The sequence below is a fragment of the Sminthopsis crassicaudata genome, chromosome 4, assembly GCF_048593235.1.
Source record: "Sminthopsis crassicaudata isolate SCR6 chromosome 4, ASM4859323v1, whole genome shotgun sequence".
Lineage (NCBI taxonomy): Eukaryota > Metazoa > Chordata > Mammalia > Dasyuromorphia > Dasyuridae > Sminthopsis > Sminthopsis crassicaudata.
Genome location: NC_133620.1, coordinates 326,989,423 through 327,009,465, shown reverse-complemented (window position 1 = coordinate 327,009,465; position 20,043 = coordinate 326,989,423). Strand labels below are relative to the sequence as shown.

The 20,043-nt window shown below is 31.5% G+C and overlaps 1 protein-coding gene across 1 annotated transcript in view; it reads left to right on the top strand.

Moving 5' to 3' along the window:
- The window catches only part of LOC141538797 (ABC-type organic anion transporter ABCA8-like), a 90,285-nt gene that overhangs the window by 27,790 nt on the left and 42,452 nt on the right, over nucleotides 1-20,043 (top strand). The window contains exons 15-22 of the mRNA XM_074260613.1: nucleotides 180-318; nucleotides 941-1,031; nucleotides 2,589-2,728; nucleotides 8,805-8,924; nucleotides 10,599-10,800; nucleotides 12,816-12,982; nucleotides 13,786-13,919; nucleotides 17,317-17,454. Of these exons, the coding sequence (XP_074116714.1) occupies nucleotides 180-318; nucleotides 941-1,031; nucleotides 2,589-2,728; nucleotides 8,805-8,924; nucleotides 10,599-10,800; nucleotides 12,816-12,982; nucleotides 13,786-13,919; nucleotides 17,317-17,454 (1,131 nt within the window). The remainder of the gene's footprint in view (nucleotides 1-179; nucleotides 319-940; nucleotides 1,032-2,588; nucleotides 2,729-8,804; nucleotides 8,925-10,598; nucleotides 10,801-12,815; nucleotides 12,983-13,785; nucleotides 13,920-17,316; nucleotides 17,455-20,043) is intronic.

The following is a 20,043-nucleotide window of genomic DNA, read 5'->3' as shown; positions in this document are numbered from 1 at the left end:
GGTACAAGTTCCACTCTTTTTTTTAAATATAGATAAAGTGGAAACTATATGAAAATGCAATGCAACATTTCGAAGTTAAAAGTTCAACTGAAAAACATGTTTTATAATTTCCATGTCTTTTTCTGAAAGAATTTCCCTTGGAATGGAAAGGCATTTTTTTATGCTTTCATTCTCTACAGGTTTTGTTGTTGGATGAACCAACTGCTGGATTGGATCCTTTTTCAAGGCATCAAGTATGGAACATTCTAAAAGAAGGTAAATCAGAAAGAGGGATCCTCTTAAGTACCCAGTTCATGGATGAGGCTGATATACTGGCTGGTGAGTTTTGGTTTGTACTCATGTTTAAGGTTTTTGTAAAACTGAGAACTAAATGAAGATATCAAAAGAATCTGGGATTGACAGGGATTAGGAGACAGGCTTGGAGTTAAATTTATTTCTCTGCATTGTATTTCTAGTTTATGGTAACACTTTGAATCTCAGTGAAAAATTGTTCATATTGTAACAAGGTAAATAATTTATTACAAAATATCTTGTTTTCCTCAGAGCTATTAGACTTTATATTTTAACTATTGAAAAACATAGGATACATTGATATATATTCATTTGAAAAATTAGGCAATTTTGTAAGTATATGTCTTAAGGTTCTAAGATCTTAGGTTAAGGTGTTATCCCTGACATAATTTTAATGAAACAACATAACAATAAAGTTATAAGGTACAGAAACAATCTAAAAGTTATAATCAAATAATAAATATAATCAATTTCCATGAATTCCAGCTTAAATTCTGGATTTTAAATTTAAATTTTTATATTAAATGCTTCTAGACTACATAGTTAATTATTTATTAGTATGCCAGTGAATTATTTCTCTCACTGTTATTTCTTTGAAGTAAATGGAAAAGACTTTAACTTAATTTCTCATTAACTTCTTCCTACTCAGATAGAAAAATATTTATTTCCAATGGGCAGTTGAAATGTGCAGGTTCTTCTCTATTTCTGAAGAGGAAATGGGGGATTGGATATCATTTAAGGTATAGTATTTTGGAAAAATCTGTAAGGATATATACTAGTTACATAATAATATAAGCAAGTGAACAAGGCACATTCTTTGAGTACGTACTGTGTGCAGATTTAGGTTTAGATAAAATACAAGATTTAGATAAGATACCTTGCTCATATGAAACTTTAAATCTAATTAGAGTCTGAGTAAAGTGAGATGATATAAATGCACTTACAGAAAGATTTGGAATGCAATAGAAACCATTAGCCGAGTGATAAGAGAGCATGTCTATAAATATGTACCTATCACATAAAGATAATAATTAATATACAATTATATATATATATTATTTGTATATTTGTATAATATATATACATATTTATATTGTTTATAGATTTATGTGTATATATATGCACATATATACATATATATGAACAATACAAAGAAAAAGTTTCATTGGGAAAATTCTACAAAAAAACTAAACTAAAACTAAAAAAAAAGAAAGGAAAGAAATTAAATATTTGAAGGAAGAATTCAAGATTATAAATTTAATCTATGAGAAAGAAAGTATATTTTGTTTTATTTTTTTTTCCTGAGGCTGGGGTTAAGTGACTTGCCCAGAGTCACACAGCTAGGAAGTGTTAAGTGTCTGAGACCAGATTTTAACTCAGGTCCTCCTGAATTCAAGGCTGGTGCTCTATCCACTGTGCCACCTAGCTGCCCCCCAGAAAGTATATTTTAAAAATCTCAATGAGCCAATGGATTTTCTAAGAAGTAAAATGTCTCATACAGAAAGCAATATAAACATGAAAAAAGAAACAACAGAGCAAATCAAAACATGACAAAACTGGTTTTAACCCCCCCCAAATCACTAAAACTCTCATATTTCTATAAGCCAAAGTGCAACAAGACAACCTTTTTTAAAAGTTTATTTAATATTTAAATATTTAATAATAAATAATTTATTTTAATATTACATTTAGAATAATTTTTTACATTTGTTTTTAAAACTGTGAGTTCTAGATTCTTTCCCTTATCCCCATCCCCATTCCCTAGTAAGAAAGTACATGTAAAAGAATATAAGACATTTCTATAAAAGTCATCTTGTAAAAGAAAACATAGATCTCCCCCCCAAAAAAAAAACCTCAAGAAAAATAAAGTTAAGAGAGAGACAGAGAGAAAAAGAGAAAAAGTAGATACCTACTATATTCTTTTAATTTTTTTTTATTTTACTGTTTCTTCTTATATCATTGAATATTTGGTTCTATCATATGCACTTCTTTTTTTTTTTCTCTCCAGGTATATATTGCTTTCCTGATTTTCTAACCTCTGTTCTCTGCTATCTATTCTCCTTTAGAACATAGCTGTAATTTCACTCCTCATATCATTATCCAATTCTTTTATCCTAATATTTTCTTATGCAATAATCATTTTTGTCATAATATTTCATCATTATATTATTAATTTCTGTTATAAAGCTTAGTAATAAAATAATGTAAATAGAGGAACATTAAATTTTTTTCAAAGTTCTGATGGTAAGAATATAATAAAAACCTGTCTTTTTTTTTTTATTAAACAAAACCATCAGTTTGCAAAAAAAAGAAAACTGTGACTCAAAGACAATAACATCTTTAGTTAAACATCATATCCCTGATGCCAAATTAAGGGAAGAAAGTGAAGAAAAGCTTGTCTATACATTGCCCTTAGAAAGGACCGACAAATTTCCAGGTAATTTATATGAATGCCTTTCAGTGGTGCCATTGTCCTACTTTTCTTGAGTTTAGTCTACATTAATCTGGGATCTGGGTATTGTATCTGGCCTGTTATACCTCAGCTGTCTCTCTCACCCCTTGTCTAGGCCTCAATTGCCATCATCCATTTAAGACTACCATGCTACCATGTCTTCTTACAAAAAAACCCCAAAATACAAAAAACAAAAAAAAAATGGACTTTTCCATCTTTTAGTTTTACTTCATCAGATAAAGAAAAATCTCTCTTCTCCTTCCCATAAGCTTCATTCTCTATAAGGGAATTATCACTTCAGAGTCTGCTTCCAGGGGCCAAACTTTTTTGGAATGTATCATCAACCAAATAAAGATGACAGATCTTTAGTCTGCTTTTCAAACTTCCTAAATCTGAGATTGAGTTGTAGTATATCACAGGAAAATTATTTGATTTAGAATTATATATTTTACATGGAAAGAGGGATTTGATTTGTTTCTTTTTTTTCTAATTAGATTAACCAAAGGCTTATCTATTTTGTTGATTTTTCATAATGCCAAATCTTAGTTTTATTAATTACTTCAATAGTTTTCTTATTTTCAATTTTATTAATCTCTCCTTTGAGTTTCAGAATTTCTAATTTGGTATTTAATTGGGGAGTTTTAATTTGTTCTTTTTCTATTTTTTTTAGTTGTATGTCCAATTCATTAATTTCCTCTTTCTCTATTTTATTTATGTAGCTATTCAGAAATAAAATTTCCCCTAAGAACTGCTTTAGCTGCATCCCATAGGTTTTGGTATGCAGTCTCATTATTGTCATTCTCTTGAAAAATTAATATGGATTGTTCCTGAAATTTGTTATTTGACCCACTCAAATTTTAGAATTAGATTATTTAATTTCTAATTTGTTTTTGTGTATGTTTCCCTGGCCCTTTATTGAATATAATTTTTATTGCATTGTAGTCTGGAAAGGAAATAGTTACATTTTATGCCTTTTTGCACTTAATTATGAGATTTTTATACCTTAAAACATGGCCAGTTTTAGTGTAGGTGCTATGTACTTCAAAAAAAGTGTATTTTTTTCTGTTCCTATTCATTTTTTTTCAACAGGTCTATCACATCAAGGTTTTCTAAGATCCTATAAACTTCCCTAGTTTCTTTCTTATTTAATTTGTGTTTGGATTGGTTTTATTCTTAAAGGGGAAGGTTGTGGCCCCCCACTAATATAGTTTAACTGTTTATTCCTTCTTATAAGTGGTTTAATATATTCTCTAGGAATTTTGATGTTCTTCTACTTGGTGTATATACACTTAGTATTATTTCTGCTTCATTGTTTATGGAATCATTTAACAGGATATTTTCCTTTATCTATTTAATTAGATCTATATTTACTTTTGATTTATCTGAAATCAGAATTGCTACCCTGCCTTTTTTTTTTTTTACTTCAGCTGAATTATAATAAATTCTGCTTTAGTCTTTTACCTTTGCTTTGTATGTGTATCTCTATGTCAAAGTGTTTCTTGTAAACAACATATTGCACGATTCTGTTTTTTAATCTGCTCTGTTATATGCTTCCATTTTGTGGGACAATTCATGCCATTAACATTCACAGTTCTGTATTTCCCTCCATCCTATATTCTCCCCTGTATATATTTTTGTTCTTTCTTTACATCCTGTCCTTAGAAGAGTTTTGTTACTTTATCTTCTATCACCCTTCCACCCCTTCTCTTACTTTTTCCCCTTTATTTCCACCCTCCCTTCTGTCCAACTCCTTTCCCCTCCTCTTTGTCCTTCTACTTTTTTATAGGATTAGATAAATTTCTAAATCCAACTGAATGATTAAGCTATTCCCACTTAGAGGCCAAAACTGATGAGATCAAGCTTCAGATAATGCTCAAACCCCTCTCTTTTTTCCCTGGATCGTAAAAGGTCTTTTGTGCCTCTTCCTGTGATCTAATTTGTCCCATTATATCTCCCCTTTCCTTTTCTTCCAGTATGGATCTGTTTCCATCCCTTAATATAATTTTCTCTGATGTTATTACATCAGTTATCATCACATCAGAGTCCATTCACAGGCACATTCTCCATCCATGTGTTGTCCCCTTCTGTTTGCCCCAGTAACAAGTATATTTATCAAGAGTTACAGTTATCATTTTCCCCATGTAGGTATATAAACAGATTCACCTTTAAATTATATATATATATATATATATATATATATATATATATAATATATAACACATATTATACATATTAAATATATATATATGTATATATATGTATATAAACACATATATATATATTTCCCCTGTTTACATTTCTATGGTAAACTGTTTAGCTTTCTATGCTTTGAGTCCTGTCTTTGTAGATTAAATTTTCTGTTTAATTCTGTTTTTTTTTCAATGAAAATGATTCAAAGTCTCTTAAATCTTTGAAGATCTATCATCTCCCCTGAAAGATAATGCTCAGGTTATGTGAGTAATTAATTCCTGGTTTTAGCCCCAGATCCTTTGAATTCTGTAATATAGTATTCTAGGTCTTCCTATTCTTTATTATAGAAGCTGCCAGATGCCACATAATCCTGACTGTAGCTCCTTGATATTTGAATTGTTTTGCCTGGCAGCTTGCAGTATTTTTTCTTGAAATTGTTGTTCTGGAGTTTTGCAACAATGTTCCTTGGGATTTTTCTTGTGATCTCTTTCTGACAATTATTGTTGGATTATTTTAATGATTATTTTCCCCTCTGTCCCTAGAATATCAGAGCAGTTTTCCTTGATGATCTCTTGAAGAATGCTTTCAGGCTCTTTTTTTGGTCATGGTTTCAGGTAGATCAATAATTTTTTCATTGTCTCTTCTGGATATAGTTTTCAAGTTGGATAATTTTTTCTAACAAGGCATTTCACATTTTCTTTCATTTTTTTCATTCTTTTTAATTTGTTTGAATGATTCTTTCTGTCTCTTAAAGACATTGCTTCCATTTGCCATGTTCTAATTTTTAATGTAATTTTTTTTCAGTTAGCTCTATTTCCATCTGATTAATTGTACTTTTGAAAGTGGTTTTCTTCAGTAGATTTTTTTTTTTCATTTGCCTAATTGTATTTTTTAAGGAATTGATTTTCTTTTCCAAACTATTGACTCTCTCTTGCATACCTCTTTTTTCTTTTTTCTTTTTCATTATTTATTTATTTTTATTCTTCTACCTTCCTTATTTGCCTTTTAAAGGCACTTCCAAGAAGAATCTTTGGGCTTGAGACCAATTCATATCAATCTTTGAGATTTCTTCTGTGGACATTTTGCTCTCATTTGGGTTGTATTTTGGTCTTTTCTGTTTCTTGCTCATTTTCTTTCCTTTTGTTATTTTCTTTTTTTTTTTTTTTTTTTTTTTTTTTTTACTTTTATAGCCAAACTCTGCTCCTGGGATAAAAGGGGCATTATTCCATGCTTCCTGTGTAGCTTTGAGCCTTGGCTTTGAGCACAAAGGCCCCTTGTGTTTGCAGAGAATAGTTTTGCCTGCTTTTTTCAGGAAACAGCCTGGTTTTTCAGAGTTTGCCTTCTGAGATGGACTAGAAGTTGCCCCACTGATCTGTTCCTTTACTCAGCCAGGACCAAGGATTTTATTTGCTGATTTGTTGTGTTTAAGACTTTCTCAGGGCAGCTGGCGCAGTGGATAAAGCATCAGCCTTGAATTCAGGAGGACCTGAGTTCAAATGTGGTCTCAGACACTTAGCACTTCCTAGCTGTGTGACCCTGGGCAAGTCACTTAACCCCAGCCTCAGAATGTCTGAGCTGAACTGAACACTGTTTTCATTCCAGTGAGACTGATTTTTCTTAAAGTTTTTCCAATCTATCTTGAACTGTAGTTTAGTTTTATTCTGTCAAACTCCCTTCAGAGGCTTGGTTTCATATGGTTTTTAAGGAAACTGGGAGAGCTCAAGCGGCTTCTTGGTTTCACTCTACTATGTTGGCTCTACCTCCACCAGTTGTTGGAAAGAGAGATTTAAAGTCTCCATCTGTTTTTATTCAATTCTGATCTTTTCATCAAATTTTTAAAATTCCTCTATTTCATTAAATCGCCTTATTCCCGCTCTCCTTTTTCATTCAGTTTTGTGAGATATTTTGGTTATAAACCCTTATCTTTTGCTTTTTGGAATATTGTGCTTCAAGTTCTCCTTTTTTATATGGTAGCTGCTAAGATATATGTGATCAAGACTTTGCTTCCTGGGTACATGAATTTTTTTCATTTTGACAACTTTTTAGTATTTATTCATTGGATGTAGATGCTTTGGATTGGGCTAAGACATAACAGAGAGTTTTCATTTTAGTGCTTCTTTCAGGAGGTGATTGCTCAGTTCTTTCTAATTTTACTTTGCCCTCTTGTTCTAAGATATATGAACAATTTTCAGTAATGATTTATTGAAATACAATATCTAGGCTTTTCTTCAAACACACTAATTAGAGGTGATCTGATGGACGATTAGATTATTTCTTTGACCCGTTTTCCTAGTCAGTTTTTAATAGCAGATATTTTATGTTTTCTTCTATTTTTCCATATTTGAGCTTCCCCCACTCTCCTTCCCCACCAATTCTTGACTCATGGAATCATTGCTTTCTATTTGGCTTATTCAAATTACTAAATAGTTCAGTTCATGTCTAAGTTTTTTGGGTTTTTTGGTCATTATTTATTGTAAGATATTAATTCTTACCAATCTTTTCCCATGGCTCTCCATTCTTTTAACATCCTTTTTAAAAATTTGTAACTTTTTCCAGGTTCTCTAATAGTCAAGGCATTTTTTTTTCTCTCCTTGAGCTTATTGTGAAGTTAAAGTCTTTTCTTCTGAATTTATTCTTTGAGTTTATCTTATTCCTTTGAAATTTTAGTTGTGTTTGACATTCTCCTCTTTTCACTTATATCTTTAGAATCATTCTGCATTGTGGCTTTGCATTTGGATCAGGTTCATTCCCTCTTATACTATTGGGTGCTGTGAGCAGGGTCTGCTTACTTTTGTATGGAGTGGCTTATACTGGGCCTCAGGTTCTACATAAGTTTATGCTATTTGCCTTCATGTCAAAGGGGCTAAACAGATTTTGGTTTTGCTTTCTTCTCTGTTTTTTCTTAAATATTTTGAACTAGAAGTTGGTTCCATGGCTTACTTGAAGTGTATTGAGCCTCATTCCAATATTGTTTATTGTGCTAATATAAGGTAGAAATATGTTTTGTTTTCTAACTTCTATCCTAACCCTTTCTCTTGTGGAGCTGCTGCTATGGATTCTCCTTGGGCTGCCTGCGTGCTGTGATGGCTAAGAACAGAGAATTAAGATTTCTTGACACTGCTCTGCCCAGTTTCTTACATCATCATGGGTGCAAACTTTGCTCTCAGGGAAGTGTACACATATATAAGTCTCTACGAATAAATACAAATTATTAAAATAGGAAGTAGGGAGAGAACTAGCAGTGGAGATGGTCTGGAAAGACTTCAGTTCAAAGATAGTACATAAGCTGCATCTTAAAGGAATGGAAAGATTCTATGAAGTGAAGAGGGAATGTGTTCTAGTCATGCCACTGTAAGGCATAAGACAACATAAAGGAATATAGTCAGAGAAGCAGAGAGAAGGCTGGTCTGGTTGGATAATGAAGTGTAAAGAGTAATTTGTAATGAAGAGAGAAAGAGAGGGCCAGTTTGTAAAGGGATTTAAAAAAAAAGCAGAAGAATTTATATTTTATCCCATGAACAACAGGAAGTCACTGGAGGTTTATGTTGGCCTCTATCTTGAAGATAGATTAGAATGGAGAGAAAATTGAGGCAAAGCATCAGAAGTTCATTGAAGTAATACTGGTTAGAGGAAAGAATTATTTGAACTAAGGTAATGGCCATTTGAATATAAATAAGAAACCAGATGAGAGAGATGTAATGGAGGCAGATCTGGTAACTGATTAGATATGCGGAGGAAGGGAGAATGAGAAATTGAGGATAATTCTGAAATTGTTCTTTCTGGCTTATTTTTATCTCTAGTAATATATTAACTATCAATCTAAGTAACATAAGTAATTCTTATAATTTTAATATTATTTTGTGCTCTTTAGACCTTTACAGAGATATTGATAGTTATAATGGTCAAGGAATTGTGCATTATGGTGTTTCTAAGACAACTTTGAATGAAGTATTCCTAAAATTAGAAGGAAAAGCAGCAACTGATGAAGCAGGTAAAAATTTTTTCATGGAAATTAACAATAAAATGATCACTTGAAATGTATAAGCCAATAATTTTAATTTTAATAGGTTTTAAAGATTTTGCCCAAAGAAATAACTTTCTAATAGTGCAATTTCATGAATTATAGGTAAATGTCAAGAAATATTTTTTTTTGTCTGAGAGATAAAACTTGAGTACTTTTAGTAATACTATATGGTAAATTATTTATACTGCTTTCTAATCCTGGTTTTAATTTAGCTAATTTAAAAATTTTCAAATTTAGCAAATTTAATTCAGATAATATTTGTTAAATCTTTACTATGTGCCAAGGCATTGTGCTTGATGTTTTGGAGGTTAACAGTAAATAAGACATTGTTAATGGATAAAATCAGACTCATAATTAGCAAATGTCTTTGACCTAATGCCTGCTTGGTTTCCAATAATAATCAATCCTATAGCATCCTACCTCATCTCATGATTTTTCACTGGTCCACCTAAAATATAGGCAATCCCTTTACCAATCATCCAAGCTAACATCATCAGTGTCCATTGCTTCTATGTCTCTTTTTCCAGGCCCATCTTCCCTGGATCATCAAGAGGTGAAGATTCTCTGAGAGACTGACATTCTCCTTTATCCTGTATCCCTGGTCACATTGCTATTTGTACTATAACTATTCCCAACCCGTTTAACAGTTTTCTTTGCTATTAACATTTACCATCCATTCCACTATTCCTTTGTATAGTTGGCAATGCCTCATTCCAAAGACCATTTCAAAATTTTCCTATAAACAGAAGCATTACTAATTATAGAGCCATTCTCAAGAACAAAAGCAAATAATCAAGCAAAAGATTCAAATGAAAAAGAGATGCTTTTTCAGTAATAAGAACTTCATATTGGGTCTATTAATTTGATTTTGTTTGCTCTCTTAATTTTTTATGACTATTTCAATATAATTGGTTTTCTTTATATCTTATGTTTTTTTTATGAATTTAGAAATATCTTTAGAGAGGGTTTGTAGAATTTATCAGACTGCCAAAATAGTCATTGAAATAAAAGAACTGATTTAGGTAAATACATTTCCAAATGACTTGAAAGAAAAAAGAAAGGATTTTTCAAAGACAAATTATCAAAGAGTTATACTTATTGTGCAGGAATAATTTAATTTTGCTCAGAGTTTCAATTATTTTTCATTCCTAAAAATAAGTTCCTTTATGGCAGTGGATTTATGTTTCTTAATTCCTTCTATGAATCACACTCTCTTTTGGATTTGTTTTTAAAGAAACAAATTTTGGGGCACTGAATCAGCTAGCATATGGATAGCTATTTAAAACATTTATAATGCTTTATACGTGTTCTTATTATATTCTTGCAACAATCCAGCAAAACAATGTATTATTAACATCCATTTTATAGATGAGAAAACTAATGATGAGAGAGATTAAATGACTTGCCCCAAGGTTACATGGCTAGTAAGAGTCTGAGGTAGAATTTGAACTCAAGTCTTCCTAACTCTAAGTTCACTATTTTTTCCATTGTACCTTATCGATGTAAGTAATTTATTCTATGATTTATGTCATGACCATGAATATTCTATGGCTTTTTCAACATCCTTAAAGACAATATTGATGAATTTAGAATAGCATCTTGTAATAGCTTTCTTTGTTTTGTCTCTCAATTTGTCCACAGATTTTGGCAATTGGGTACAGGCTCAAGCAGAAGTGACAAGAAACTCTGAAGACTTTGTTGAACTTGACCAGGCTCTCTTTTCCCTTCCTGAAAGGAGAAAGGTGACACTTAGTCCCATGGCTCTGTGGAGACAACAAGTCTGGGCAATAGCAAGACTTCGATTCTTAAAACTAAAACATGATAGAAAAACTTTTCTGACTCTGTGAGTATAAGAATCCTAGTTCTTTTCCCGACTTAAATATTGTATCAGAACTCAGTTGGAAGAAGGAGGAAAAATTTTGCTCCAGCATTTCTCCTCACTCCTTGAGGATTAGTGGAGTATGGTCAAATTTAATAGAGGGGCCACAGTTATGGGAGAATGTGATCCTTGTATAAAATTAGTGAATCACAAGGAATTGCATAAGTCTGTCTTCAACTAACTAGGATAAGAAACAAACCTAGAAGTTAAACCCAGAATTTTTTTTCCTAGCCTCTAATCCAACAATCTTGCTATCTGTACGGTATTGATTGACATGTTATTCAGGATTCTGGGGCTCAGTTCCCTTATCTGAAAAATGAGAGAATTATATTTCCTAATCTCTAAACTAAGATCTCAATCCTATGTTACTTCATCATAACAAAATTAGGGGAAAATTGAATGAGATTCCTTTGTCAGTTGTTTAAAGACAAAACTCCTAACCAAACCTAATCAAACAATGCTCAAGATCTAAAGCAATTATGCATTTAAAGCTATCTTTTGACCATTTATCATTTGAGAAATGACTCTTATTTCTATAAATTTGACTTTATTATGTTTGAGAAATGAAGTCTCTACCAGAGAAGCTCACTCTAAACATTTATTTCTATATATTTTATTTATATTTAATGAAATCCAACTGATTATTATTTATAGTCATCAAATTTATTTAAGGGAATCCAACACTTTGAGTTTTCTTATTAAATAGTTTTAAATGCACAATTGTATTTTCCCCCTGATTTTTTAACCTTATTTTGTTGTGTAGTACAACAACAAACTGTGTATTTTTTAGTACACAGTGCTTTATGAATCATATTGAGAGAGAAAAATCAGAGGAAAAGGAAAAAACCCTGGAAGACAAAAAAAACCCAGAAAAAAGAAATAAATACAGCTTGTGTTTATTTAAATTTAATCTCCATAGTTCTTTTTCTGGATACAGATGACATTTTTGGTGTAAAGTATATTGGGATTGCTTTGGATCATTGAACTACTGAGAAGAACCAAGCATTTCATAATTGATCATTGCACATTCTTGCTATTATGGTATACAATTTATTCCTGGTTCTGCTTGTTTCTCTCAGTGTCAGTTTATGTAAATCTTTTCAGACCTTTCTATAATAAGCTTGTTCATCATTTTTAATAGAACAATAATATTCCATTATCTTTATGTACCACAGCTTTTTCAGCCATTCTCCAACTGATGGGCATCTACTACTTTTTTTTACCTTTGCTACCACAAAAAATTGCTACAAACATTTTTGCACTTGGGGTTCTTTCCCCTCCTTTATGTTTTCCTTGGGATACAGACCCAATAATGGCACTGCTGGGTCAAAGAGTATGCACAGTTTTATGTCCTTTGAGCATAGTTCCAGGTTGCACTCCAGAATGGTTGGATCATTTCACAAATCCATTAACAATGCATTAGTGTCCCAGTTTTCCCTCATCCTCTCCAACATTTATCATTATCTTTTCCTGTCATCTTAGTCAATCAGAGGTGGTACATCAGAGTTGTTTTAATTTGCATTTCTCTAATCATTAATTAAAGCATTTTTCTTATAATTATAAATGGCTTTAATTTCTTCATCTGAAAATTGTTCTCCTAATTTGTTTATGAAATCATCCTTTATGCCCGAATCGTGTGTCCATTTTGACCTTATTTTAATAGGGGGTGTGGGATGTAGATTTATGCCATTACTGACATATTATTTTCCAGTTTTTCCAGCAATTTTTGTCAAGTAGTTCTTATTCCAGAAGCTGGAGTTTGGGGATTTATCAAATACTAGATTGCTATAGGCCTTAGTATTGTGTATTGTGTATTTAATCTATTCCACTGATACGCCACTCTATTTCTTAATCAGTAGCAAATGGTTTTGATTACTGCTGCTTATTGTATTGATTTGCAGCAGGTCTGATATAGTATGCTTTTTTTCCTATAGAAAAAAATGTCTATGTTCCCCTATGTTACTTTTTCTCCTATTTAGATTACTGCTATTTGGAGTGGCTTTGGTACCTTCTTTTTTAGAAAAGGGGCTGTCTAAAATACTTCATCAAGAGATTTCTTGGGGACTTTCACCTAAAATGTATTTCCTCTCTCCTGGACAATATCCACAAAGTCCACTCACCAGCCTATTAATCATTAATAACACAGGTAAAGAAGTTGGGCTAAAATTTAGTCTTAATTTTATTTATTTTTTTTGTTAAGAGAATAAACTAAGCATGCTCTAAGTATACTCAGAAACTAAAAGAGATCTATATACACTGATACTTTCTATATAGTACTGATATGTGTATATATATATATATATATATATATATATATATATATATACAGTCCTAAATCCTATGTACACACGTATATACACGCACACACGTACCCCTATATTCAGAGTTGGGGTTTTTTTGTGGGGGGGGTATAATGAGTTTGTGGAAGAAGAAAGGCTATAAAGGTTATGAAACACAAGAAAATAAATTAAGTTCTGTGAAATTATAATTGTAAGAGAGATTTGTTTAGGAAAGACATCTTGACAAATCAGTTAATCCTTCAACTAATTGTTAGCAGAAGGTAGAGATGATTTAAAAACAAAAGCAAAAATTATTTTGCTAAATAATGATCTAAAATTTAATTTCATCACTCAAAAACTAGATCATGAGAAAGTTTTTACATTCATTATCCCAATGTCCTAAATCAGAGGGTTTGGGATACATCCATCATGGGGGAAAATCATGTTTTGCTTCTACAAAGTTTGCCATATGAATATACATTGAGTTATTTGCACACAAATTTTAAATAAACTAGCTTGGTTCTCACAGTTGTTAAGAAATGTTTACTTGCATTCTTCAATATTGAAGAAATAATTGTTGCCATTGATATAAACATCTGAAAAAATAATAGAATATGAGATTTTATTTTGCCATTTTCATGATGATTTCTTTTTAATTATAATTTCTTAGGGTCAAACATTGAAGATTTTATAGATTCTTTGAAGCACCAAAACATAGCTGTGGAAATAAAGGATTTTGTAAATAAGAATGGCATTGATGATCCATCATACAATGGAGCCATCATTGTATCAGGTACTAAAAAGGTATGTCAGTCTCCAGTTTACTAGATATCAATATATTGGTGTTATTAAGAGGGGTAAACATTTTGTTTTAACAAATGGAGCAAGCACTATTGACTGCTCTTGGGGTAAACAATCTTCATTGGGAAGTGGAGAAGGGAAGGCAGAGACCCTAGAATACCAGTAGGTCTCTGAAAAGGAGACTTTAAATTCCATCTCTGAGGCCATTTGGTCCTAATTTAGATAATTATCTTAATAAGTAGGGAATAAAGTCAGATTTTTAAAAAATCCTCTGCCCAGATTTTTGCCATTCAGCAAAACTAACCAATACATCAAATGACTATGGTACTATTACCTGACTTATAGCCTTCAACTTCTGAAAAGAAAGCAGAGTTTAATTTTCTTATCTCTCCTCTGAGAATGTTTGTTTATATGTTTTTGTTTGTGTTTGCTATTTCCATTCATCTTGTTATAATTGATTGTATTGTTTTCCTGGTTTTTCTTATTTCATTCACATCAGTTCATGTAACTTTTCCCATGTTTATCTGAATTCTTCTTTATGCAAATACATAGAATACTATATACAAATACTAGAAAAGAGTTTAGACAGCACATATTTGTACACTTTGCCCAGCAGAGAACTATGGCACCCAAGGACAACATGAATTTAGACTATAAAGTCATTTTTAGACTCATGTAGAAAAGGATGATTGAAGATGTGGGGACTTATTATTTTATAAAACAGTATAAAAGAGTGGAGGAGAAAATTAAATTTCAAGGGAGCTTGACATTTCAACCAATTAAGCAACAATGCAGAGGATATTTGATTTTAGAACTAAAAAGAGAATGACAAAGAAGAAATGAAAAATATTTGCACAGATTTTTAAAAAATAAACAAATTCTTTTCACTACCAAGGAGAACAGAGCAACCAAACAAAGTTAGATTTTACTCTGTTCTCAAAATGTTTAAGGATATGGGATGAAATTAAATTTTAGGTCATTATTTAGCAAAATAATTTTTGCTTTTGTTTTTAAACCATCTCTACCTTCTGCTAACACTTAGTTGAAGGATTAACTGATTTGTCAAAATGTCTTTCCTAAACAAATCTCTCTTACAATTATAATTTCACAGAACTTAATTTATACACATAGACAAAGATGACATAAACAGCTAGTCGATATTAAATCCAATCAGTTGAAACCTGTGTTGGCAGTGACAAAATTTTGAGGGCCTTTAGTGGATCAATTACCAAAGTATCTGAAACAAAGGAATTTTCTATCTTCATTTTCCCTATTTCAACACACACCCACACATGATTAAGAACATTTTAAAAATTATTAATCCATATGATTCTTTTTCTGTTCATGCCAAAATTTTATGATATATCCATAGAGGATATATTTGGTGAAAGAACAATACACATACACACACACACACACACACACTCACATACTCACATATGATGAAGAACATTTGAAAAAATTACTAAACCATGTGATCCTTTTACTGTTCATGACAAAATTTTATGATATATACCTTGAGGATATGTTTGGTGAAAGAATAAGCATGATTTTAGAAAATAATATCTTCAGTTAAGTAATTCTTTACAGTATAGAGGATATATTTAAGAATTTATTTTAAGAAACAATTGATTTAGTAGAGCAAAATATCAACTTAAAAACTCTCCTCCAATAGAGTCTTTCAAACATATGTTAAAATCATACAAGATTTCTTGAAAGAAGTAATAACAGAATTTTGTTTGATCTCATTAGTAATATGGAGTAAATCATAAATCATATAATTAAGAAAGATATTTACCACTGGCATAGTCCAAGGTAGAGTACAAATAGAAGACTTAATTCCTATTAGTAATAATATTTTTAGTTACTCCTGCTATCAAATGAAGTGCAGATTGTATCAATTCCTAGAAGTTTGTATAGCCTTATAAATTAAATTCAGAAGCACTCAAAAGAGTGCAATTCACATAAAGAATACTATTTACATAACAAAAGAAGTGAAAAGAAAATACATATTGCTGACTGTAATAAACAGCTAGGATGAAAGCAAAGGGATAAGTAAAATCTCCACAAATGAGATGTAGATTTATACATCAGTCTTTTTTTCTTGATCTTTATCAAGATTACATCCACTTAATCATAGGCATTTCCCAAGGCTCTATCATGATTTTTTTTCTTCTTTTTTTTTCTTATGCTATTGAACTTAGTGATATCAGGAGCTCCTATAAATTCAATTATGATCACTACGAAGAAGATTACCAGATCTCCATATCCAGTCCCATCCTCTCTTGAACTCTAGTCTGGAATCATCAACTGCCTCTTAGATATCATGAATATAATATATGACAAGCATCTCAAACTTAATAAGTTTCTATGAGAACTTTCCTATTCCCCAAAATTTCAAAATATTTCTAAATATTCCTCTTCTAAATATTCCTATTACTGTTGAACATATCACCATTAATTCGGTCACCTAGACTCACAAAAAAGTGTCATCCTCAATGCCTCAATTGCACTAGCTACACAAATCTATTGTTATGTATTTTTGTTTCTACCTTCACAACATTTTTCACACATTTCTCCCCTCAGGTGCCATTATTGTAGTACCTGCCCTTATCAAATCTTACTTGAATGATTTCATTAGTCTCCTAGTCTCCCTGTTTCATTTGTGTTCATTTCATCCCCTCTTCCACTTTACTGCCAAAGTGAGTTTCTAAAGCACAGGGCTTTCTATATTACTTCATCCCTTCATCTCCAAATTAAAAAAAAAAATAAAAATTACAAACAAAACTCCTTATTTTCTTATTACTTATTTCCTTATTACTTCAAAGAACAAATTCTTCTTAGGCATTTAAAGCCCTTCATATGATACCATTTTTAAGCCAGGCAGCAAGATGGCGCAGTGGATAAAGTGCTAGGTTTGGAGTCAGAAAAACTCTTTCTGAATTTACATGTAGCCTCAGGCAGTTACAAGCTGTGTGACACAGGGTAAGTCACTTAATTTAAATGTGTTTGCCTCATTTTTCTCATCTGTAAAATGAACTGAAAAAAATTGGCAAACTAATACTAAGTTTAATATATCTGATAAAAGATCATCTCAGTGATAGAATACTTTCTTCATTCTGCTGGCTTTTGTGATGTGCTTTATGTTTGTAACCATAGGCATAACTTTACCACATATCAATAATCATCATTAGTTAACTATAGTATTTTGAACTCCTAATTTATTAAATCTTTCCCAGATACAAATTATAGAATTTATTTAACATTCAAAACTTGATATGAACTTAATATCATTTAAATGAAGAATGAAAACTATGAACACCACTATTTTTACTCATAAACAACTAATTGATTGAATTTTATTTCCAGTGATGTTGATGTTGCATTTATTTTCCCTAAGGACTATGAGTATTCAGTTGCATGTAACACCAAGAGACTGAATTGCTTTCCTGTGCTTGTGGACATCATTAGTAATGGACTTCTTAAAATGTTTAATTCCTCAAAGCATATTCAAACTGAGAGAAGTTTATTTCCTCTTGTAAGTATAACAATAAATATATAAATAAAGTATAACTTTTTTAGCCACTATTGCTTAAAAATGAGGTTGTTGAAGAGAAAGTGTCCCAACTAATTGATACTTAAGTATCTAATTGATTCTTTAAGGACCAAAAGATTTTTACATTACATTTTTTAAAAGAACCCTTTTCCCCTTTTTTCTTTTAGTAGTATATATTTTTCCAATTCCATGCAAAAATAGTTTTCAACATTCATTTTTCTAAGATTTTAAGTCCCATTTTCTTCTCTCTACCTTTTGTCCCTCCCCCTTCCCAAGACAACAAGCAATCCAATATAGGTCATTCACATGTAATCACATTAGGCATAGTTCCATATTAGTCATGTTGCAAAAGAAAAATCAGAACTAAGTGGAAAAACCATGAAAAAGAAAACAATGAAAAAGTGAAAATAGGATTCTTTGATCTGCATTTAGTCTCCATAATTCTTTTTCTGGATGTGGATGGCATTTTCCATTACAAGTCTATTGGAATTTTCTTGGATCACTGTATTGCTGAGAAGAGCTAGGTCTACAATAGTTGATCATCTCACATTATTGAAATTACTGTGTACAATGATCTCTGGTTCTGCTCACCTCATTCAGCATCAGTTCATGTAAGATTTCCTAAGTTTTTTCTGAAATCTGCCTGCTCACTGTTTCTTATAGAACAATAGGAACAATAGTATTCCATTACATTCATATATCACATTCTCCAGTCTTTCCTCAAATGATGGACATCCTTCAATTTCCAATTTCTTGTTCCTTCAAAATTGCTGCTATAAATATTTTTGTATAGATGGGTTCTTTTCCTTTTTTAATGATCACTGTGGGATACAGATTAAATAGAAGTACTATTGGATCAAAGGATATGCACAATTATATAGCCTTTTTGGGCACAATTTCAAATTGCTCTCCAGAATGGTTGGATCAGTTCACAACTCTACACCAATGCATTAGTGCCCCAGTCTTCCCACATCCCCTCCCACATTTACCATTATCTCTTCCTGTCATCTTAGCCAATCTGATAGGTGTAAAATCAGCCTTAGCACACTTACTAACTCTGTGATCCTGGGCAAGTCACTTAACCCTGTTTGTCTTAGTTTCTTTATCTGTAAAATGATCTGGAGAGGGGAATAGCAAGCTGCTCCAATATCTTTGCCAAGAAAACCCTAAATGTGATCTTAAAGTGTCAGGCATCACTGAAACAACTAAACAGCAACAATAACCGTCAGGAAATTACATTTTGCTAAAAGGTACTATAGACAAGGAAGTAACAATTTTTAAAAAAATAACATGTTTATCTAACAATGACCTTATCTCTCAAATATATAGGGAACAGAGTCAACTTTCTAAAAAAAAAAAAAAGAGCCATTTTCCAATAGAAAAAATATGAAAATATAAATAAACAGTTTTCAGAAGAAATCAAAGCTATCTATTGTCACATTAAAAAATGGTCTATATTATTAGTCATTAGAGAACTACAAATTGAGATGAATCTGAGTTACTACCTCATACTTCTTAGAAGTGACTGATGTTGGAGGAAAGATTTATGAAAATATGTAGATTGATGATTTGTTGATAGTTATGAATTAGTCCAATTATTTTAAAGAATTATTTGGCACTGTACCCAAAGGGTTATTAAACTGTACAGATCATTTGATCATGTTTATATGAAAGGAAAAGGATCCATTTGTACAAAAATATTTATAGCAATTTTTATGTGGTGGCAAAAAATTAGAAATTGAGAAGATGCGCATCAATTGGGGAGTAGTTAACAATATGTGGTATATGATTATCACAAAGAACTATTATGCTATAAGAAATGAAAAAGAGTGGAGCAGCTGGGTGGTGCAGTGGATAGAGCACCAGCCCTGAATTCAGGAGGACCTGAGTTCAAATCTTGCCTCAGACATTTAACACTTCCTAGCTATGTGACCCTGGGAAGTCACTTAACCCCAATTGCCTCATCAAAAAACAAACAAACTAAAAGAAATAAAAAAGGGAATAGTTTTAAAAAACCTAGGAAGACTACTGCAAAGTAAAATGAATAGAACTAAAAGAATATTGTAACAGCAACATTGCAATGACTATCAATGTGAAAAACTTAATTCTTCAAATCAATACAATGATCCAAAACAATTCCAAAGAACACATTTTGAAGACTTGCCATCCTCCTCCAGAAAGTGAACTGATGAACTCTGTGTACAAAATGAAATATATTTTTTCACTTCATTTTTCTTAATTTCTGAGGGTGGAGTCAAGATGACAAAGTAAAGCCAGAAAGCTGCTTGAGCTCTCCCTGTTTCCCTCAAAAACCACATGAAACCAAGCCTTTGAACAGAGTCTGATGGAATTAAGCCATTCTCCAGCTCAAGATAGCCTGGAAAAACTTCAAGAAAAATCAGTCTTATTGGAGTTGAAAAGGGTGTTCAACTCAACTCATACAGACTCTGGGAAAGCTGGTGAGAGTGTCTTAATGACAAAAAATCATCAACTGAGATACATTAAAAAAAACCACCTATGTAAAAACAAGATAGAGGCAGGATAAAATTGAAATTATCAATAGAGAGAAAA